The sequence below is a fragment of the Pelmatolapia mariae genome, linkage group LG23 (assembly GCF_036321145.2).
Source record: "Pelmatolapia mariae isolate MD_Pm_ZW linkage group LG23, Pm_UMD_F_2, whole genome shotgun sequence".
NCBI lineage: Eukaryota > Metazoa > Chordata > Actinopteri > Cichliformes > Cichlidae > Pelmatolapia > Pelmatolapia mariae.
This window is the reverse complement of record NC_086246.1, coordinates 49,915,477-49,934,502: the sequence shown is the minus strand read 5'-3', so window position 1 is coordinate 49,934,502 and position 19,026 is coordinate 49,915,477. Positions and strand designations below refer to the sequence as shown.

General features: G+C 43.4%; 1 protein-coding gene across 1 annotated transcript in view; it reads right to left on the bottom strand.

Annotated features, from left to right (window-relative positions):
* Positions 1 to 1,596: 1,596 nt before the first annotated feature.
* Positions 1,597 to 19,026, bottom strand: part of xpr1a (xenotropic and polytropic retrovirus receptor 1a) — an 84,199-nt gene continuing 66,769 nt past the window's right edge. Inside the window, exons 9-15 of the mRNA XM_063466265.1 lie at positions 18,673 to 18,852; positions 15,271 to 15,439; positions 14,491 to 14,691; positions 7,687 to 7,853; positions 7,477 to 7,616; positions 7,163 to 7,387; positions 1,597 to 6,189 (exon numbers count right to left, since the gene is read on the bottom strand). Of these exons, the coding sequence (XP_063322335.1) occupies positions 6,132 to 6,189; positions 7,163 to 7,387; positions 7,477 to 7,616; positions 7,687 to 7,853; positions 14,491 to 14,691; positions 15,271 to 15,439; positions 18,673 to 18,852 (1,140 nt within the window). The 3' untranslated portion in view covers positions 1,597 to 6,131. The remainder of the gene's footprint in view (positions 6,190 to 7,162; positions 7,388 to 7,476; positions 7,617 to 7,686; positions 7,854 to 14,490; positions 14,692 to 15,270; positions 15,440 to 18,672; positions 18,853 to 19,026) is intronic.

Genomic DNA, 19,026 nt, shown 5'->3' with positions numbered 1-19,026 from the left:
CTAAGTGATTAGCAAAAAATATCTGTGTCATTTAGAAAATTGAGGAAACTGGACGAGTAAAAAAAGAGAAGTGGTCTACAAAAAACCTGCATACAGTAGATGACTGATGTCAGAAAAAGAGCAAAGACCTGAAACAGGACCTGAGAGAACATCTGGCCCTTCAGTTGATCCATCTACTGTTCAAAGCTTGGTGAGAAATGGCTTCAGAGAAAATATGGATATAAAAAAAAGCAATTATTAAGGACGGGAACAGGAAGAAAAGGCTGAGGTATGCCAAATTACATAAGAACTGGAGCAAAAATCAGCAGCTGAGGCTGAATTTGACATTTTTGGTTAAAAAGCCTTGTCTTTATGCCCAAATATGGCTATAGGCTGTGTCGTGGTCTGAGGCAGACTGAAGACAGTGGTGTTGGGGATCTTGTCAAGCTTGATGGATTGATGAACAAATAAAAGTGCCACCAGATCTTAATCATGTAAAACCATCTGGAAGGCATCTGATTATTAATGGGTTCATTTCTCAGCATGACAGTGACCCCAAACACTGACAGTGCAGTAAAAGCATAGCTCAACAGAACAAAGGCAGCCAACATCCAAAGAAGAGCTCTGAATGTCCTTTAAGGAGCCTGGAGAACTATTCCTGAACACTTACAGAATTACAACAAAGCTGCACAACAGAGTTCAGACTGTGGTCATGCCAAATATTGACTTTAAGCTCATTAGAAATGCACAAACTCTGTGTTTGCCTTTTACACTGTTTGCACAAGCTTCTATAAATTACTGGACCGATTTCCCATTTTTGGAGCAAAATAGAAAGAAATTAGACTTTTGCACAATTCTGTATTTAAATAAGAATAATCATTGTCCACTTTTCCAACAAAACAAAATATGATGGGTCCAGTAGTCGGATTTTGTTACAAATTATATCATTAAATGTTCCTCAGATGTATCTAGGTAAACTGGTCACATGACACGGCTAAACACTCCAGAAGAGCCATAAAACTGACGCAGTGCCGCGGTGGCTTCCAAAGTTAGACATAAACATTTTTTTTCCCTGAAGGGGAGAAAAACTGCTGTGATGCTTCAGCTGGATTATGAGAGCTTTTTTACATGATGATTCAACGAAGTTCACTGTGTTCTCCTTTGATTTTTGTGGGGGCTTTCTCTCTGCCAGCAAGCGTGATTTTCATGCTTCTCAGAATGATTCATTTCTCCTGGTTGGCACGCTGAATGTGACGGCGTCTGTCTGCCCACTGGGAATTTAAAAAAAAGAAAGAAAAAAGGGAAAGATCTCAAATCCCCAAAGGCTGCCAGCGCTGTTGGACAGACCTACTTAAGCGCAAGAGCGGGTGAAGAATCAACTTCAAAACCGCACAATACAGTGCAGACATGAAACGAGCACGAATCAGAAAATGCAAAAGAAACCAAAGAACACTGTTAAAGTGCAGAAACTAACCATAATGCATGTGTGTTGAGGTTTATTTCTATATTCACAGAGCTGCATCGGGGCCCTGCTGCAGGGTGGAGACGCAGATCGCAGATAAAAGTTTGCACAACAGAATATGTAGCGGCGGTTAAAAGAAGAGTCGAGAGGCCAAGTGAGCTTTAAAAATAATCGTGGTTTATAAAACCCAGATATGACAGGATCACCAAAGTGTATACAGAAATACAAATACCATCAGAAAAACCATCATAGAACAGTGTTATACACTCGACATGTACAAACTACTTTGTAAAAGGGACTCGGGGAGGATGGTTCAGCATGTAAGACATTTTCCCTTCATGTCTCTTTAAGTCACATTTAGCCACAATGTAGTTATTCTGTCATCTTTTTAAATTTTAAAGTATCTTATCAAAGTAGAACATCCATCTACCAAACTACAGTTACTATCACGTTCAGCTAGTTTAGAGAAAAGGGTACAAACAACATCGAGGGAGGGGGATGCACAGATATCGAGCACTTTAACATCGTGAAGGTTTCAGCAGGCAGTGAAAACAAAACCTTCACTCGTGAGGAAAAAAAAGAGGGATGTCAGGGCTTATCATCGTCTAACATCTGTACAAAATCACCCTGTTTTTTGTTTTTGTCAGCGGGTTACACACACTGAACATCTGCAGACAGACACTAATCACTAAAACATCTGTTTTTCTCACATCGAAACACCTTGAAATGCTTCCAGCGAGCAGATAAAGATCCTTCATTAGTTTGATCAGATATTCAAGAAGTACACGGTGGATCGGTTTAGCGGTATCTGGTTGTTGTGGTGTGGGTCCTCCCCGGACTGGGATCTCGTCCTGTGCCCTCCCACGGTACTCTGCAGGGCGACTAACAACGATAGATATGATGTCCACAATATTTTCATGCACATTCACAAATGTACGAACAGCGCCGCAGCTTGAGGACGCTGGAGTCCCCCCACCTCGTCCTTCTCCTCGAGCCCCGTTTATATCGAAATACGAAGGAATCACCAACAAGGTACGACTGATCACGTTCTCCATCTTTGTGGATTCGTTTTTTTTCTTCTTCTATTTTTATACAAACACGTTTCAACAGATTTACACATGGAGGGGAAAAAGTGCGGGATTGTGAACGATCAAAAATCTCCTCGTCGCCTCCAAAATACTGTTTGCTCTGGAGCAGAAATGGCAAATCAATCATTGTCAGTGGCTACAATGATTACTAATATACACATTATGTCAAATAAATTAACATCTATGTACAATGTAAAACAAAAAGCAGCATGCAGGCAAGACAACGGAGCCTTTTTACAAAACTATCTGCTGTAGTGTTTGTGCTCTCTGACACAAGAGAGAGGCAATGCGTGTGTGTGTGTCATGTTTAATGTGTGTGTATAAAGTCATGCTGTGTGTTTAAACGGACAGACGCTCCATCCACCTTCTAAACTTTAAACAGATACACAGTTTTACTTTCCAGCTTTTTCAAGTTCACATTAAGCTCATTGCACTCGGAGGCTTTTCAGCCTTTCAGCCACTATGAGGAGGAGAAAAAAAGAAAAGAATCAGAAACAGGAGACATTTCTGTAATAAATCGGTCTTGTAGCTCCCTGGGCTTTGTCTCATGACTAGTGGGTGGTGACACAGTGTACCCACAGGGAGGAACAGCAGAGCGAGAGGGTCAAACACGCACACGTAGACGCCAGCGTTAAAGCGTCGCCATCGTTTCTCTGACAGCCAGGCGGCCTTTAACAGGAGAAGAAGCTTGAAACTTAAACCAGTGGCTGGTAATAGCAGTGGCCAGACACGCAGCGCATTTATCTCAGCTGTTACTGACTACATTTTGAAGTAAGTGAAGCAACGCTTAAGCTCAAGTGTGTGTTACAGAAGCAAAGACACCTGACTGTTCTCGTGGCTCAAAATTGTCACAGATCGTGGATAATGGTTACTATTGTTAGAGCCTTAGATGTGAAGGGCTCGGGTTTAAGATCGGGATCACAGAGGGCTTCTAGTATCATCCCAAGCAAGAGCGATTGCAGCAGAAAGAGCATCCGGTGTAAAATCTGCACCAAATCAAGCATGCAGATCCATCCGCTGCGGCGGTCCCTCGGGAAATAAAGCCACAGCCGAAAGCTTTATTGTTAAAGAGCTGAGAACGAGCTTATTAAGTGTTTGACCACTGCCAGGTCCCCTGATGGTCTTACAGGTAGCCCAGTTTTGTTTCTTTGTTATTATGGATTTTATTGCCCGAACGAAACGACCGTTTACCTGCAGCTGGATGGAAAACCACCAAATCTGGCAACACTGCAGCGCCGCCGTCACTAATCACGGGAATTCTGTTATTTTGGATGAGAGGCGAAACATCTTCATCAACATAAAGAATCCCAGTCGCATAATTTTCAACCATTACTCAGGACTACCATAGTCCGGAGAACCAATGCAATAGAAGGAGAACCAAATGAGTTCATATTAAGACAAGATGCAAAAACATCGGTTTTAAAACTGACGGGACTCACTGAGCTCAGTGAGATCTAAAAGTGCTCCACGTTTTACGCGGGCCACGTTCCAGAGAGCAGGTTTAGTGAAAACTTGAGTGAGAAACTCTGGATTTGATGTTTTAGAGACGGGATTAATCTAAACATCGGGTCAGTTACCGGGGCAACAGACTCTATAATTAAACTGCTCACTGACAGATTTTCTTTAAACAACTTTTGAGGTTTTCTCATTCGTGCAGTCAGTCTTAAAGCACCAAGAGGAACAGAAGCTGGTCCTTACAAACAGTCCAATCCCATTTATATGTTAGCTTGTTGTTTATGGTGGTTAACGTGGCTGCTTTCATAATAAATCTGTCATCAGTGTAACAGCAGAGTCAGCGACCACGGGATACCACGGATTTATTACCGACTCTGCTCTATAGGATACATCCTTCTAGCTCTGTGGGCAGTCAGGAATCTGTCAGGTTGTCCATGAGATGCCCTGCACTGATGCCTGACAGTGTGCACTACTGTAGTAATCACTTTCATTAGCTTTCACATTGGAGATGACAGGAAGATTTCAGCATCTTCAGCGACTTTCAGGTTCTGAAAGCATTTTAAAATAAGTTTGTGAATCAGGACACATCCGGAGTATCTGGATGTGTCCTGATTCCATTTCATTCTGAAACGGGTTCACCTTTTGAAATGAAACTGTTAAACAGACTGTTTGATAAAATTGAATTGAATTGAATAGACTCAGATATATGTGCCAAACTCAGATATATTTTGGTTTGATTCAGTTTAAGTAAAGAATGACTGAGTGGAAAATGCTGACTTTGACATTGTTCTGGAGCCGAAAACCTAGAATTTGTTGAACCTGCTTTCTGGAACAGGACCGAGCTGATCAGCTGTACCTCTGCTTATGTTACTGTGATCTCCAGCCTGCGAGCAAACTTCAATCTGCTATTAAACGTTTGGTTTTCATATCAGTTGGCAGGCTTGTTAAAGGAAGCTACCCCAGCCACAGTCACATTCATAAAAAATAAAACTTTGGTAATTAATGTAAAGAAAAGCAACGCATGTACATTTGCTGCAGTTAACAGGGCACGTTCACGCACTAATTAGAGGTCGGGGATAACCGAGGGTCCTAACTCTGAGCTCATTAAAAATGTGGCACAAGTTCAACCATGAAAAACATTCCAAACATTATAAAACACATTAACAATCAGATGCTCCAACTAGTCTGACTAGTATAAACAACAATGTAAAAGGACCTAACAACTACAACAGAGTAATAATGCACATCAAATATTACAAAGGAACTTCACAGACTTAGAAATGTTTGAATCAAAATTTCCCTTTTTGTGTACAAGTACAAGATTTTGTGTAATAAATGCACTTTTCCTGCAAGTGCCTCCAGGGTTGTGATTGCACACTGATGTTATTACAACTAAATAATATTAAAAATTAAAAAACAAAACAAGGAGAGAGAGAGATGGTGTATAAAAAGAATCAACAAGCTGAAACCAGTTGATTTGTTCTGATATGCTGTGATATGCGTGTAGAGTCCTTCCTCCGGTTTGTGTTTGTTAGTCTTTTGATTGGCTTTGTCTTCTCCCTGTTGATCCTAGTGTAGGTGTGCAAACAGTCGTCGGTAGCCTATTTTATGCAGCGTCTTCTAAACAAATTCAGGAAATAAAAGAAGAATCTACAGAAAAGTAAACGACAGATATTAAAAAAAGTCCGTTTAAAAAACAGAAGAGGATAATCCCCGGGCAGTGCGGTCTTATCTCGCCGGTTATGTGCAGAAGGTTTCCCTTGATGTCTGTCCATCTGTCTGACTGTGTGGCTGTTTGTCTGGGTGGCATTAGCTCTCTCCTCACCTGCAGCGATATTATACTATACTTGTGCTTCAGCGGGTCTATCTCTGTGTGTGTTTCTACATTATAGGTGTGTGTGTGTTGTTTCCATACTTATAAAGACCAACTGTACTTACAAGGACGTAAAGATGAGGTAAGTTTCCCAGAGCTGAGGACAGTGACTGATGGTCCTCACTGCTTTAAAGGTTTCTAGACTGAAGGGTAGGCCTGCGCATTAACACTACGAGGGAGGAGCTTTGAGGTCAGGTGTTAGCGAACGAGGTCTTTATAAGTACAGTGTCGTAAAGTGTGTGTTTGTGTGCGTGCGTGTGCCGATGCTGTGGACTCAGCTGAAGGCCTCATCGTCAGTATCTTCAATTAGCACCTTGGTGTCCTTCTTCGATCTGAAATAAAGACGATTAAAAAAGAAAATCAGATGTTATCTGACAAAACCGAGACTTCACTTCACGTTGCGTTACTTATACATTACTAACTATTTTAAAAACTGCATGGACTGCTTTTTCATGCACTCAGTTGTCAGTATTGTCTTCACACAAGTCCATACACAATATGGGCAAAAGCACCGGCCACCTGCAGGAGCTGCTCGACCACTGAAACCCATGCCATGAAGCTCCTGGTGCACAGTTACTGTGCTGATGTTAATGGAGGTTTGGAGCTCTGCGGTAACTCTGTAACACTTTGTGACTTTAATTCAGACAAAGGCATATACAGCATTTAACAAATTTATCAGACCACCTGTCATAAAAACAAGAAAACACATGTCACAGTAATATTTCTTTAAATCATACATTCATTACCAATTTTGCTTCTCTGAGAAGTTGGAAATTAATCAAGAATGACACTCAGCCACTAAAACTACTTTTGTGTTCAGGAATGAAAGTAAATCAGTGTAATTTTACATATTCATAAGAAAAGTTTTTTGTAAAACAGCAATAATTATATTTTAGCATTAAAAAGTATAATTTTTGCACATACAACTGGGTTTTTGGTATCTCTTCATAGCTCAAACACCAGGATGCGGGAAAAGTTAAGTTCAGATCCTGGGTTTCCTTGATTGCTCCCATAGAAACAGAACATAAGGGACCTCAGCTGTACAGCCTCGTCATCTGGATACTTCCTCTATTGAAGGAACAACTGTTTTTTTAAATTTCAAATATCTTTTAACACATTTGATTAATGAAAAAATGTTCAGTGTGACAGTTTTATAATCTCCAGGAGCAACGACGAGGAATAATCCTTACATGTCTGATGTTTAATAGAAGTACAGCTTTTTTCATCTACAGTAATACCAGCTCTGCACTCTTCTTCAGAGTGAAATAAAAGTGCACGATGTCAGGCACACATGTGGTTTCTTACTGTGAGGTGGACAGCAGGGGGCGTCGGAGCGACAGGCTGTGGGACCTCTTCCAGGTCTTCTTGCCCGAGCGGTTCCGGACTCCGTCCTCCTGGTCCATCATCTGTTCCAGCAGCGTCTGGTCGTCAGCGTTGAGCGGCGCCACAGAGATATCCCGAACCGCACGAAACTCACCGCAGTTGTTCAGGTGCTCGTTCTCCAGACGGAAGAAGTTCCACACAAAACGCCTGCAGTGAGGAAGGTGAGGAGGACGACACGAGTCACCGTGGGTGCTCTGCGAAGCTCGTCGTAAGGAACAAACTTTGTTCAGACCCACCTGAAGACCTCAAGAGGAGCCAGCACGGTGGCCAAGATGTCGCCCACAGAGTTGATCTTGGTCATTGTGATCAGAGAAATCTGGATCGTCCAAGCAAAACGCAGGATCACATCTTCCACAATAGCACAGTAGTAGTAGGCCTGGACACAGAGCAGACGGGGTTAGTGTCTGTTTGGGTGTGACGGGCACGGGGATTAAACCAGACGCTACCTTATGTGGATAAACGATTTCTTCTCTGAGGAAGATGTTTTCGCCAGCTCCACGATCAAACAGACCCCAGTCCATACGCAGATCCCAGATCAGTGTGTACAGGGAGCTGATGATTGAAGACACAATCAGAAGGTAGAAGAAGGTGTTGGCGTCTGCGTGACTTTGCTCTGAAAGAAAACACACAAACACAACTTGTGTCAGAGGTTTGCATTCAAGAACTCCTCTGGTTTTAGCTGCAGTAAAGAGAAATGAAACTTACAGCATCAGCACACTCAGAGCAGGGTCGCAACTTTTCTATTATCACTTTTACCACTAGAGGGAGCCCTCCTGCCACGAGTAGACCAGCATTGATCGATTGAACAGATACCCTTAGAGAGCTATAACACTTCAATGTTCACTTTTCATTATGCCTGCACTAAAATCTACACACTTGCAGCCCACAGCATAAAAAAAGAGTGTGAAAAGGTGTTAAAGCTTGGTAACGTAACCAGACTGTTTGGGGGAATCACCAAAACTAAATGGACATCTAAAACAAACAGTTTGTTTTTCATTGTCTTTAATCTGAACAGCTTCATATGCCAATAATCAGCGCCAGTTAGAGCGCCACCTAGTGGGAACAGGAAAGATCAAGTTTTGTTCTCTTCACAGGTTCATTACATGCACCCCAAAGGTCGTCTGCATTAACTTCGGGCCCTGATGATGCCTTACTGTGAAAATTGTGAGTTTTTATTTAAGACCACGCCCTGTTGGCATGGCGATTCGCCATGAACGGGTAAGCTGCCGATGAGGAGCTGGGAAAGCTTCAAAAGTCATGAAATTTGGCCCACGCCTCGAACACGATGAAAGCTGTCATGTTTTATTGTTTTTTTCCCTGGGTGTGGGAAAATGGCTCTATAGCGCCACCTGCAAAATGTAAATGTGGTTTAAATAGTGGTCTGTATTTGTATAGCGCTTTACTTAGTCCCTAAGGACCCCAAAGCACTTTACACTACATCCAGTCATCCACACATTCACACACTGGTGATGGCAGCTACATTGCAGCCACAGCTGCCCTGGGGCGCACTGACAGAGGCGAGGCTGCCGGACACTGGCGCCACCGGGCCCTCTGACCACCACCAGTAGGCAACGGGTGAAGTGTCCTGCCCAAGGACACAACGACCGAGACTGTCGGAGCCGGGGCTCGAACCGGCAACCGCCAACTCTTGAGCCACGATAGCCCCTATAATTGGGGGCAAAAATGTACATAGCATGTCTGTTTGCACTTTTTATGGGTCAGTTGTGTCAGAGGTCAAGGGGAGCTGTGACATTGTCAGGAAAACTCTGTGTTTAAATGTACTTATGTGGTACATGTAGTTTTGACTTCCGCTGCCATGACGCCAGGTCTCTATTGGAAATGAAATTTGTAATCTCAATTAGATTTTTTACCTGGATAAATAAAGGACCAACATTTGCCCAGGTTCCTGCAGAGACGGGCACTTACTGGTCTTTGCAGGATCAAGGGGGAATCTTCAAACAGCAAAACAGCATAGGAGTGGTTGTATATGATACACAGCTCTCCAGTCTGTCAGAGACAGACCCATAGAGGTCTTTGGGCTGTGCCTGGAGAGAACTCATGCAGACACGTGGCACTTTTAACCTTCACACACTCACACTCACATGGATACAGCAAAGAGCACTTATGGGATGCAGTATCCTTGCCAAGGATACTTCCCCATGTAGGTTGGAGGGTTGAACCACTGACTTCTTACTAAAGGAAGCCAAGACCTTCTTGCTGTAAGGTGATAATGCTAAATAAAACAGGACCTGATGTTATGACAGTAGATTTTTTTCTCTAAAAAACAAAAGTTGTAAGTCCTAAAAAAACCCACTCACTCTGCCTTCTGAGACATGAATGAAGGATTAATCGTGATAATTATTATTTGTTAAAGTGCTCTCAGCTGTGCTGTACAACAATCTGCAGTTAGTTTACAGCTGTTTGATGTACTGCGTAATGTCACAGTGTTTTTATAGCTGTGCTCAGCAGCGCCCGCGTGTCTCTGTGGGAGCCGTGTGGATGTGATTTTCTTGTTCCTCAGTGGGCGCCGATGTATAAATCAGCACCCGATGGCCTTTCACATCGACTCGCACAGACACAGACGGCAGCCACCAGGCAGAGATCGGGCTCGCTCTCATTTGTCATAGTCACTGTTCTACGTGCTGCCAGCCTACGAGACGCCAGGGATCAGAGCCGGGACAACAGAGAATTACTGCTGCGCTGTTAACTGCTGCCTCCATTGTGCTGTTTGCTGCATCAGCTGAGCGACGGGATGGAACCGGTCCCTACGGCCACACCGAGGTCTCCCAGCTGTAGATTAAACTTAGTCCCGGACAATAGACTCTTTTCACTGGAGAATATCCACCGATGTGATTTCCTTTAGCTTTAACGTACTGAGGTATTTAATCCTCCACTCCCTGATGCTGTCTTTCCACAAGGATGGCTCGCTGTTGGGCCATTAAGAGGTCAACCATGGTGGGATGGGCATTGATTGAATTGGTCAGGATGGGCTAACGGTGCTTACTGGCTCCTGTCACACACACTCAATCTCTATTTTCTTTTCAAACACACACACTGCTGTTGTCATGGCCAGTCGTGCTGATAACGAGAGAGCACATCTTTTGCAACAGGTCAAGTTCCAAAAGAGGGAAACGACTTGAAAACAACAAGAATGGCTGCTGTTGAATTATTTTTCAGCTTTTCCTTTTCACTGTTAAGAATCCAGCACTCGTCCTCACAGCGTGGTTTGTTTTTGATTCTCTTACTTTCATCTGAGCGTTTTAGTTCATTTTCACCTTGTGTCACGTTTTTGGTTTAGTTAGTAGTTACAAACACAGACACGCTCCCCCACACTTCCCCTCCCACGGTGCTGTCACAAAGGCCAGATAACCTTAGATATTGAAACACCATCTAATTCTTCTTCATCTTTCAGTTATTCCCTTGGAGCTTCCATCTCACCCCATCCGTTGCAAGGATGCACACCAACCCTCCACGAACCTTCTGTGTGTCTTCCTCTTTTCCTCCTGCCTGATACATCCACCGTCCCTCCGACTGTATTGGGGTGATTAGAACTTTTGAACTTTCTCCAGAGCTCTCCTCCTGCATCCTATCCCACTGTCCTCATGTGTCACTCAGCCTGTTCAACTATTTCTTTTTCTCTGATAAAAGCGTTTCAACATTTAAATCTTAGAATCATATTTCTCTGTCGTGTCCTCACCTCCCTCTGGTGTCCTTACTTTCGTGCTACCTGCTGTTCTTCCAACACCCAGAATAACGTCTGGTGTCTGACAGGACTGCACAGTGACAGTGAAACAGAGCAGCTGATCTAAAAGTCCACGGCATCATAATTATACAGGTAATACATTTATTTCATAATAAAGGTGAAAGCAAATAACTTTTCAAACAGCGTATCATGAAAGAAAAGACCAACAATGATATTTTTTTTCTTTAATACTTCATTAATGATCTGATTTATCTTGTGCCCTGCTGGAGAGAGACTTACAGCCTCACTTTATGAATAAACCATGTAAAATATCATTCGATCAGCTACAACAGCACACTGCTTTTGAAGTATTAATGCATAAGTACAAACAACCTAATACTACTGTAGTATTATAGTATTACATGATAACAAATACAGTCCCAGCGTCAGTTTTAGGTGCTTTTAGTTTGAATATTTTATAGACATTTTCTGATAATACCTTTGTGTTCAAAGCAGGGCTTAAAACACCATTTTTACACTGTTGTCTCAGTGCTTTCAGATAAATCAAGGATCTGAGTGTTTATTCAACTCCAGCTCAGACTTCTTCCAACCTAATATGATACTTACAGCTTTATTTTAATTATTTTACCTGTTAGCTCCATCTCAACATGTGCACAGAAGATGCACTTTATCAGATTTCCACCTTGTATCTGAATCGAGATGTGCTTTACTGATAATAACAAGAGTCTGCTTTTTGGGCAGCAGGGGTGAATCAGAGTTCAAACAGATGGCGAGAGAGAGAGAGGGTTTTGACTCAAAGCAGAGCTTTTATCTGTTTTCGGTAAACGTGAGTGTGTGTTTGACTAGAGCTGTGTCGGTGTGTGTGCTGTAATTCCTCTCCTGATAATGACTGAGGGGTCAGTACATGAAATTAAGTTATAAAAGCTGTCAGTTCAGGCCTCATCTCTATTCCAGCAGAGTCCAGCAGGCATGCGTTCAGCCCGGGGCTGGTAATTACACTCCTCTCCTCTCCTCCATTATTTCCGTTTTGATATCTTTTAAATCTTAGTATCTCCTCCCTTTCATGTCCTCACTTGCCCCTGCTGCACCCTTGCTTTCTCTCCAACCTCTTCGCATTAAATTTCCCATTTTACTTTCCTCTCAGCATGCTATCGCTTCTAAATTTAGGGATTCTTACAGCCGTCTCAGTCCGTTTCCACCCGTCACCACCACAGTTAACCTCACACACAGACCAGCAGGAGTCGTGTTCCTCAGGGTTATTTTAGATGTTTTACAGGATTTGGTGTTACAGATGGAGGGATCTCTTTAAAACCATGCCTGCAGTGACTCTACACTGCACTTTGTGGTTTACCTTTAACATCACATTTTCCCATCTCCAAACAACATTTCACTGGCTAGCACAGGGCTGCGTTTCTCTTTCTGAGCGTCAAACATCGTTTTCTTCTGCCTTTGCCTTCCCTTTGGATAAATCCCAAGAATTTAAATTAGCATTAGGCCTGCAACTCCTCTGCATCTCAAACAGTGATAAGTCTCAAGCTGCTGTACATAAAGCAGATCCCGTATTGATCCCGAGAAAAGCAGCCGCTTTACTGTCAGGCCTCAGTGCAGCTACACAGTTTGGGAACTCTGCCCACACCAGGAAATCCTCCAGCATCTCTCAGGTTACAGGCCTCAGAGCCTCTGCTGAGATTATAGTTTCATGCCAGTGTCCAATCAGCTGCTCACAGCAGTGAGCTGAGCGTTTCCTCTGAGGGGAGAAATCTGCTCAGTTTTGCTGAATCACATTAAAAAATATGATTCAACACACACAGATTACTTATTTCATTTCCAATGCCACATTCCACTTTGGCCCATGTAGACCACAGAGGAGACTGTGCCTCTTAATTTTACAGATTTAGATCAGCAAATGGAAGCACGGGCCAATGAACACCACTCAGTCCTCTGTAGAGAATCCTGTGATTTATTTCCTTCATTTTGCTTCCCGGAGTTCTGTGTGGGCAGTTCCAGGAATCGGCGAGGTGATGTGGCAGTGAGGTCACAATGAAAGCGTTAGTGATGAAGGTGACACATCCACTCGCAGGTGCTGGGACCTTTGCCAGATACCGAGTGACACTCCAGACAGCTTTTACAGCTGGACCGAGTGGTGTGAACATGATACCAACCTGCTGTCTTTTCTGTCAGGTCTGCTGGGCAATGCAGGCAGACTTGGCACCGTCCTGTCCGCAGTAAGGCTCCAGTGAATATCAGCGCTAAAGCTCCTTCGTACATCGACATTTTTAGTGTGTCTGAGGCTCTTATTGCTTCTTTACCAGATTTGGATTCAGGTTATTCTGATATTGGCAACCGCATCCAGTCATCAAAGCCTATTTATGTAGGAAATACTCAAAAGATCTCCTCAACAGGCAGTTTCCTCAACCATTTATTCAACGTCCGTGTCTGTGTGTGTCTGTGGAACCGTCTTCCCACCCTCCTCCTTCACTTAACCAGCGATCAGCCTTGGCCTCCATTATCATGCTGGATGAAAGACAGCTTCATACAGAATAACACATGAAGGGAGGCCATTAGTCTAAGGGTACACAGGCTTCAGACCAGAGGAGGAAGGAGGATATGGTTTAATGGACGCCTTTCCTACTGAGATGGAAGAAAAAAAAGAAAAAGAGGTCTGTCTGTCTCTCCTTCTGGTTCATTCAATATCACTGACGGTCAGCTTAGGAAGCAAATGCATTGATTTAAATTTATATCGAAAGAGAAAAAAGCCAAACCGAGACATAGCATTTAGTGATTTAAAAGGTTGCAGATGAAGTTTCGTTGCTGGCATTTTGCTGGAAAATAAATATATCGGCAAGCAAAATGCCAGCAAGGGTTTAAATAGAAAAGCAGCTTTGAAAGGAGACGTGTGAACAAATATCTGCGATGGAGACGGGAAATGCAAAGCTGCTTTTACTGCCCGAGCGTCTCTGAACATGAATTCCTTTGTGATATGGCTTCTGAATCAGAATAATTTTAATAATTTCAGGGTAATTATGAAGCTGTTACGGAGAGAGTGACTCGACTATTAATGCTAACCGGTCTCTTTTTACATCCTCTGTCTCCTTCCAACCTGCTCGTAATTTCAAATCTCTGCTTTTTCTTTTTAAATCCACGACTTTCACCAATCTGCCGCCTCTCCTCTGTCTGACCTCCTGAACCGAGAGCAGAGCCTTGTTTATATACAGCTGTGTTTGACAGACCTCTCCCATTCTCTTTATAAAGCTCCAGGCACTGACATGGAAACCAAGGCCAGCTTCTAGCATTTGCGCTCAAGGTCACCTCTGCTCTTTGAGTACACACAGCTCCACACAAAAGGCATTTTAGCCTTTTGTGTGGAGCTGACATGTTCCTGTAATACACGAAACACACCGAAACTGTCGACTTTTCAGCTTGAGACTGAGCGTGTCTGCGTTGGGTTCCTCTTTGATTCAAAGCACTGCAAATGACATAAGCTGTTATATAACGTCTGCCCAGCTGATACCTCAGCGTACATATGTTTATCAGTCCCGTCTCCTACCTTTGTGTGTCGCGTAGAGGGCGGCAAAGGTGACAACAAAGAAGGTGGTAGAATATTTCCCAGCATTCACCAGGTGTGGGAAGGCCCTCTTTGTGTCACGGTAACGCCTCAAGCACTGGATGAAACGCAGCCAAGCAGGCAGACACTGGATGATGGCACGGAGACCGTAGGAGTAGCTGTGGCACACGAAGTCTCGGGAACCTAGAACAATATAAAACAGAGTACTGTTCACTCCAGTGTGTGTGTGATCAGGGAAAAATGAAGTCCTGGTGCAGAAATTGCTCTGTGGACACATTCTGCCAGCGTGATGATGTCACAGTCGTGCAAAATGCAGTCACAAAACTCTCCAAGGGCGTGAACTTGGTGGTGTCACGGCCGATATGAAGATCGCCTCTTCTTTCACTCTACAACAATTTCCTCTCCATGTTACCCTTTGCACAGAAACACTCATCATTATGAGAGTCACATGATGCCCTCTGTGTGACCAAACACTTACTTTCCATTAGCTCTATGTTAATTGGCACATGGAGGCCAAGGTATCACTCGAGCAGACGGCGATTAAAATGTCATATTTTCTCACAGGAAATCTCAACAGTCTGTCACATTAGATGCAGAACAAATAGCATGATAACCCTGATCTGTCCATTAGCTACACTAGGCTTGTCCCTGTGCAACCAAAGGGCTTAAACATACAGACAGCTTTTTCAGTGTTTCTTAATGTTTTTATGTTTCTACTGTGCATGCTTTTCCACTAAACAAAAGCAGAGCATAACGCCTCACCTCCAAAGTCGGGTAACAGACCCTTGCTGTTGCTCCACTGCAGCTCGAAGATGTAGAAGCAGAAGAGATACTCCAGGTCCATGAGAATAAACACCAGAGAGTTGAGCTGATCAGCCAGCCAGAAGTCTGCAAACTCCACCCGGTGAAACGGCGCGGTGAAAACACGAAACTGAAGAATGAAAAGACGGATGGTGAAAACAGAAAATGTGGAACAAAAACCTGAAAAATGCTTCTTGCATTTCAGAAAACGCCCCAGCTGACCTCACTGCAACAAACTTTACCTGGGACGTCATGCTGAAATTACCCCGAGTCTGCGGTTCATCACTGAGACTGAATTAGCCAACAAATTATTTGTGTGCAAATCCTGCAGTACTTTACTAGAGAAGTGCAAAGCCGAGGGAGACACCTAACGCAACGGGATAAAGCCTCCAGCCTACCTTATCAGCACGCCACAGGACGCTCTAATGAGTCATGCTTTTGTGCCTGTGCACGTGAATTTGTGTATTTGCGTGCCACTAATTATTAGTGAACACAAACACATGAAAGAAGCTGGCTGTGCTCTGCAGCCTGCTTCTACAGGCGTGTTATTTGGGATATGACTTTGGCAGGGGTTCAGTTATTGACCACGCTTTGTAAAATGATACAACCCTGCTCGACTTTTTCCATTTAACCCCACCCGCGGCTACATCTGACATTCAGGAGTGACTGCACACACCCTCCCAAACCCCACATACTCTTTATTCACTACAAATGTCACACAGTATTGATATTTTTTTGTTTTTGCACATATTAGCTGATTTCTTTTAACCAGTCAGTCAAAGTCAGTATTGATCGAGTGGCCATCTCACTCATATCCACTCCATGTGTTGTTGTCTAAAGGCTAAGCCTGCTGCACTCACGGTAACGTCTTCATTTCTTGAGCAAACACTTGTAATTCAGCTGCTAGCTCTGCAATTTGTCCTGTAATGAAATCTTATACTGGTGTTTGTCATCAGAGGCAACACGCACACCTGACATGGATACATTTGATCTCATTACTAGTAAGAAAACACACTGTTTACTCCAATGAAACAATAATCCAACACTTCATATCTCTTCTAATTCTATGCTAGCCATTATGAGTGTGCAGGACCAATCAAGAGTGAGACTGACTGTGAAGCCAAATCAGAGGAGGAGGGCTGAGGACTGCGGGGAGCTGCGAAAGAAGGGACACGAATACGAGCAGGGGGTCTTCTGCTGATGCTGGGGGACAGGTGGGGAGAAGGAGGGAGGATGAGGGGCTGAAGGAGAAGTGGAAGAAGAGGAGGAGGGAAAGGAGGAGCTCCGGGCATCAACATACTGATAGATCTATGCCTGTAATGATTGCACAGTCACAGCCTCCACCTCCCCAGAGACAAGCTGCATTCTATTATCCCTCACCCCCTGCCCTCTGTCTCACCACACACACACACACACACACACACACACACACACACACACACACACACCCCACCCTCTCTCCTTAAGGCCCCTATCACAGCTTAGACAAAGGACAGAGTAACACAGGAGGGCTTTGTAAACATGAGATTTGAGATGGATATCTGAATTGTACCTGCGTTCATTGTGCGAGATAGAGACGCATGCACACACGTGCACAAACACATTTAAATCGCAGGTTAGATAGAAAATGCATAGCTAGAAAAGCAGACACAGCTCAGAAGCGAATTTCTAATCGATTTTCCTTTGTTTTATTTTAAATCTTGGTTGCGTTAGGATAATAATGCCAAAATAACACAGGAACAAAATTAATTACACCCCGTTACCAAGAGCTTGCTACTGTATGTTCTCTAAATCTAAGCCAACTATGACTGAGGCTCACTGGTGTTTATGGGATTTATTGAAAGTATGATTTAACCAGAGAATATTTTTCCTTTTTAGGTCTTAAAACGTCTGCACAATAAACCTTCTGTTTGGTCCAGATATGTTTTGGTAAAAGTTAATGTGGTAATGGTATCTGAACAAAATGCCACGGTTGTGTCTTTCTCTCCGACACTGCAAAGTGACAGCGTTCATTCCTCAGCACACACACAGAGCAGGGATCTTACATCTCATCGTGTGTGCACTGGGTTCATGTTGTTAAAGCAGTCCTTATCAGCTGCTGTGTCACAGCTGCAAATATCTGTTACTGTACTTGCAGGAACCCTGACTGTTGGGATCATGCATCCAGTTTGAATTACAGTCTTTTTAGCAAAATACCCAGTGACTCAAGACACAACTCCCTTTAGCAAGTATGGCAGGTGGTATCTTACTATAATACACCAAATCTCTGTCTGCCTGTGTATTTGTTTCTTTGTCTGCAAACTCCTCCTACACAGTCAGGAGTTAAGCAACCAAACACTGAGAAAACACTGCTCAGAAAAATGTGTGGCAATGTGTTAGGAATGAAAGGAAGCCACATTATTTGATGGAAATGAAAATCTACTGTGGGCTGAATTCAAGACAACCCAAAAATCAAAGTGAAAACTGACGAGGCAGGTTTGTCGAGTTTGGTCAAATTTCAGCCCCCGTGTGCTTTTATGCATGTCTGACAATGTCAGGGCACGATGGTGTCCTGATCACTGAGATCCTGGACAGTTTGAGCTGGGAGCATTGGATGGATGGAAACACAATGTCCCTGAGGTGATCTATTGGATTTAAGTCGAGAGAGCGTGGGACCAGTCAATGGTATCAGTTCCTTCGTTCTCCAGGAACTGCCTGGATGTTGTGCCCCAGGAGGAACCCAGGAGCCACTGCACCAGCGCAGGGTCTGACAATGGGTCCAAGGATTTCATCCCGACGCTAACAGCAGTCCATGTGCCTAATGCTAGCAGCAGTGACATTCACCCCAGCTAAAGGCAAAACTACAGCAAAACAGGAAAAACTGTCCGAGGCGTCCACCTGTACAATTGTTCCTGTGCAGGGGGCTGTCTCATTGTTGCCCCTCTTATTAACAACCCCTCTGCTACCTAAGTGACTAGATCAATGCCCACAGGTTTAATTGACTTGATGCTAAACTCTGATTTATTCTTTAGCTTTTTTTTGAGCTGTATATAGTGATGTCATCACGGACCCTGGCAACCACTTAGCAACCTGGAGCTGTTTTTTGCCTTTCTAAACCTACAACACCTTATGAAAGCAGTCTATCATTTTAGTTTCCTAACAATAGCATCTCATTTATTTCCACAAAATTTGAATTATACCTGCCCACAAACCACCTAGCAACGGGCTAAAATGACCCTTTCAGGCATATAAACGTCATCTATCACCCCTATTTTGTTTACTTTCCTCATTGTGATTAAGCATATCAGTTTGCAATACTCTAGCATGGGCATGGACTATTTACTATACATTAAAGGAGCATTTCCAGTAAACGAGTTAACCGACCAGCAATTTGAGGAGCCAGAAACGTGATTTGTAGTAGCAGGTCTTGAAGGGGTTGATGAGGAAGAGCACCATGAAGCCATAAAGTATGAGAGGGTTGGCCTGCATGGGGATGTAAGTGTACTGCGAGTAGAGACAGGAGAGGATGCTGAGACACCACAACACGCCCAGGAAACCAGCAATCTGCAGCAGAGGAAGGAAAAAATGGCATTAAAAGAAAGTTCCTTTGACACATGATCACCATTAACCCAAAAATCAGAATAACAAGTGAAAAAGAGGTTCTGCTTTCAGTTCTGGGTTACCAACAAAACCCTGTGGACATCTAAAGGTAGTGCTTCTACTGAATCAAATCTTATT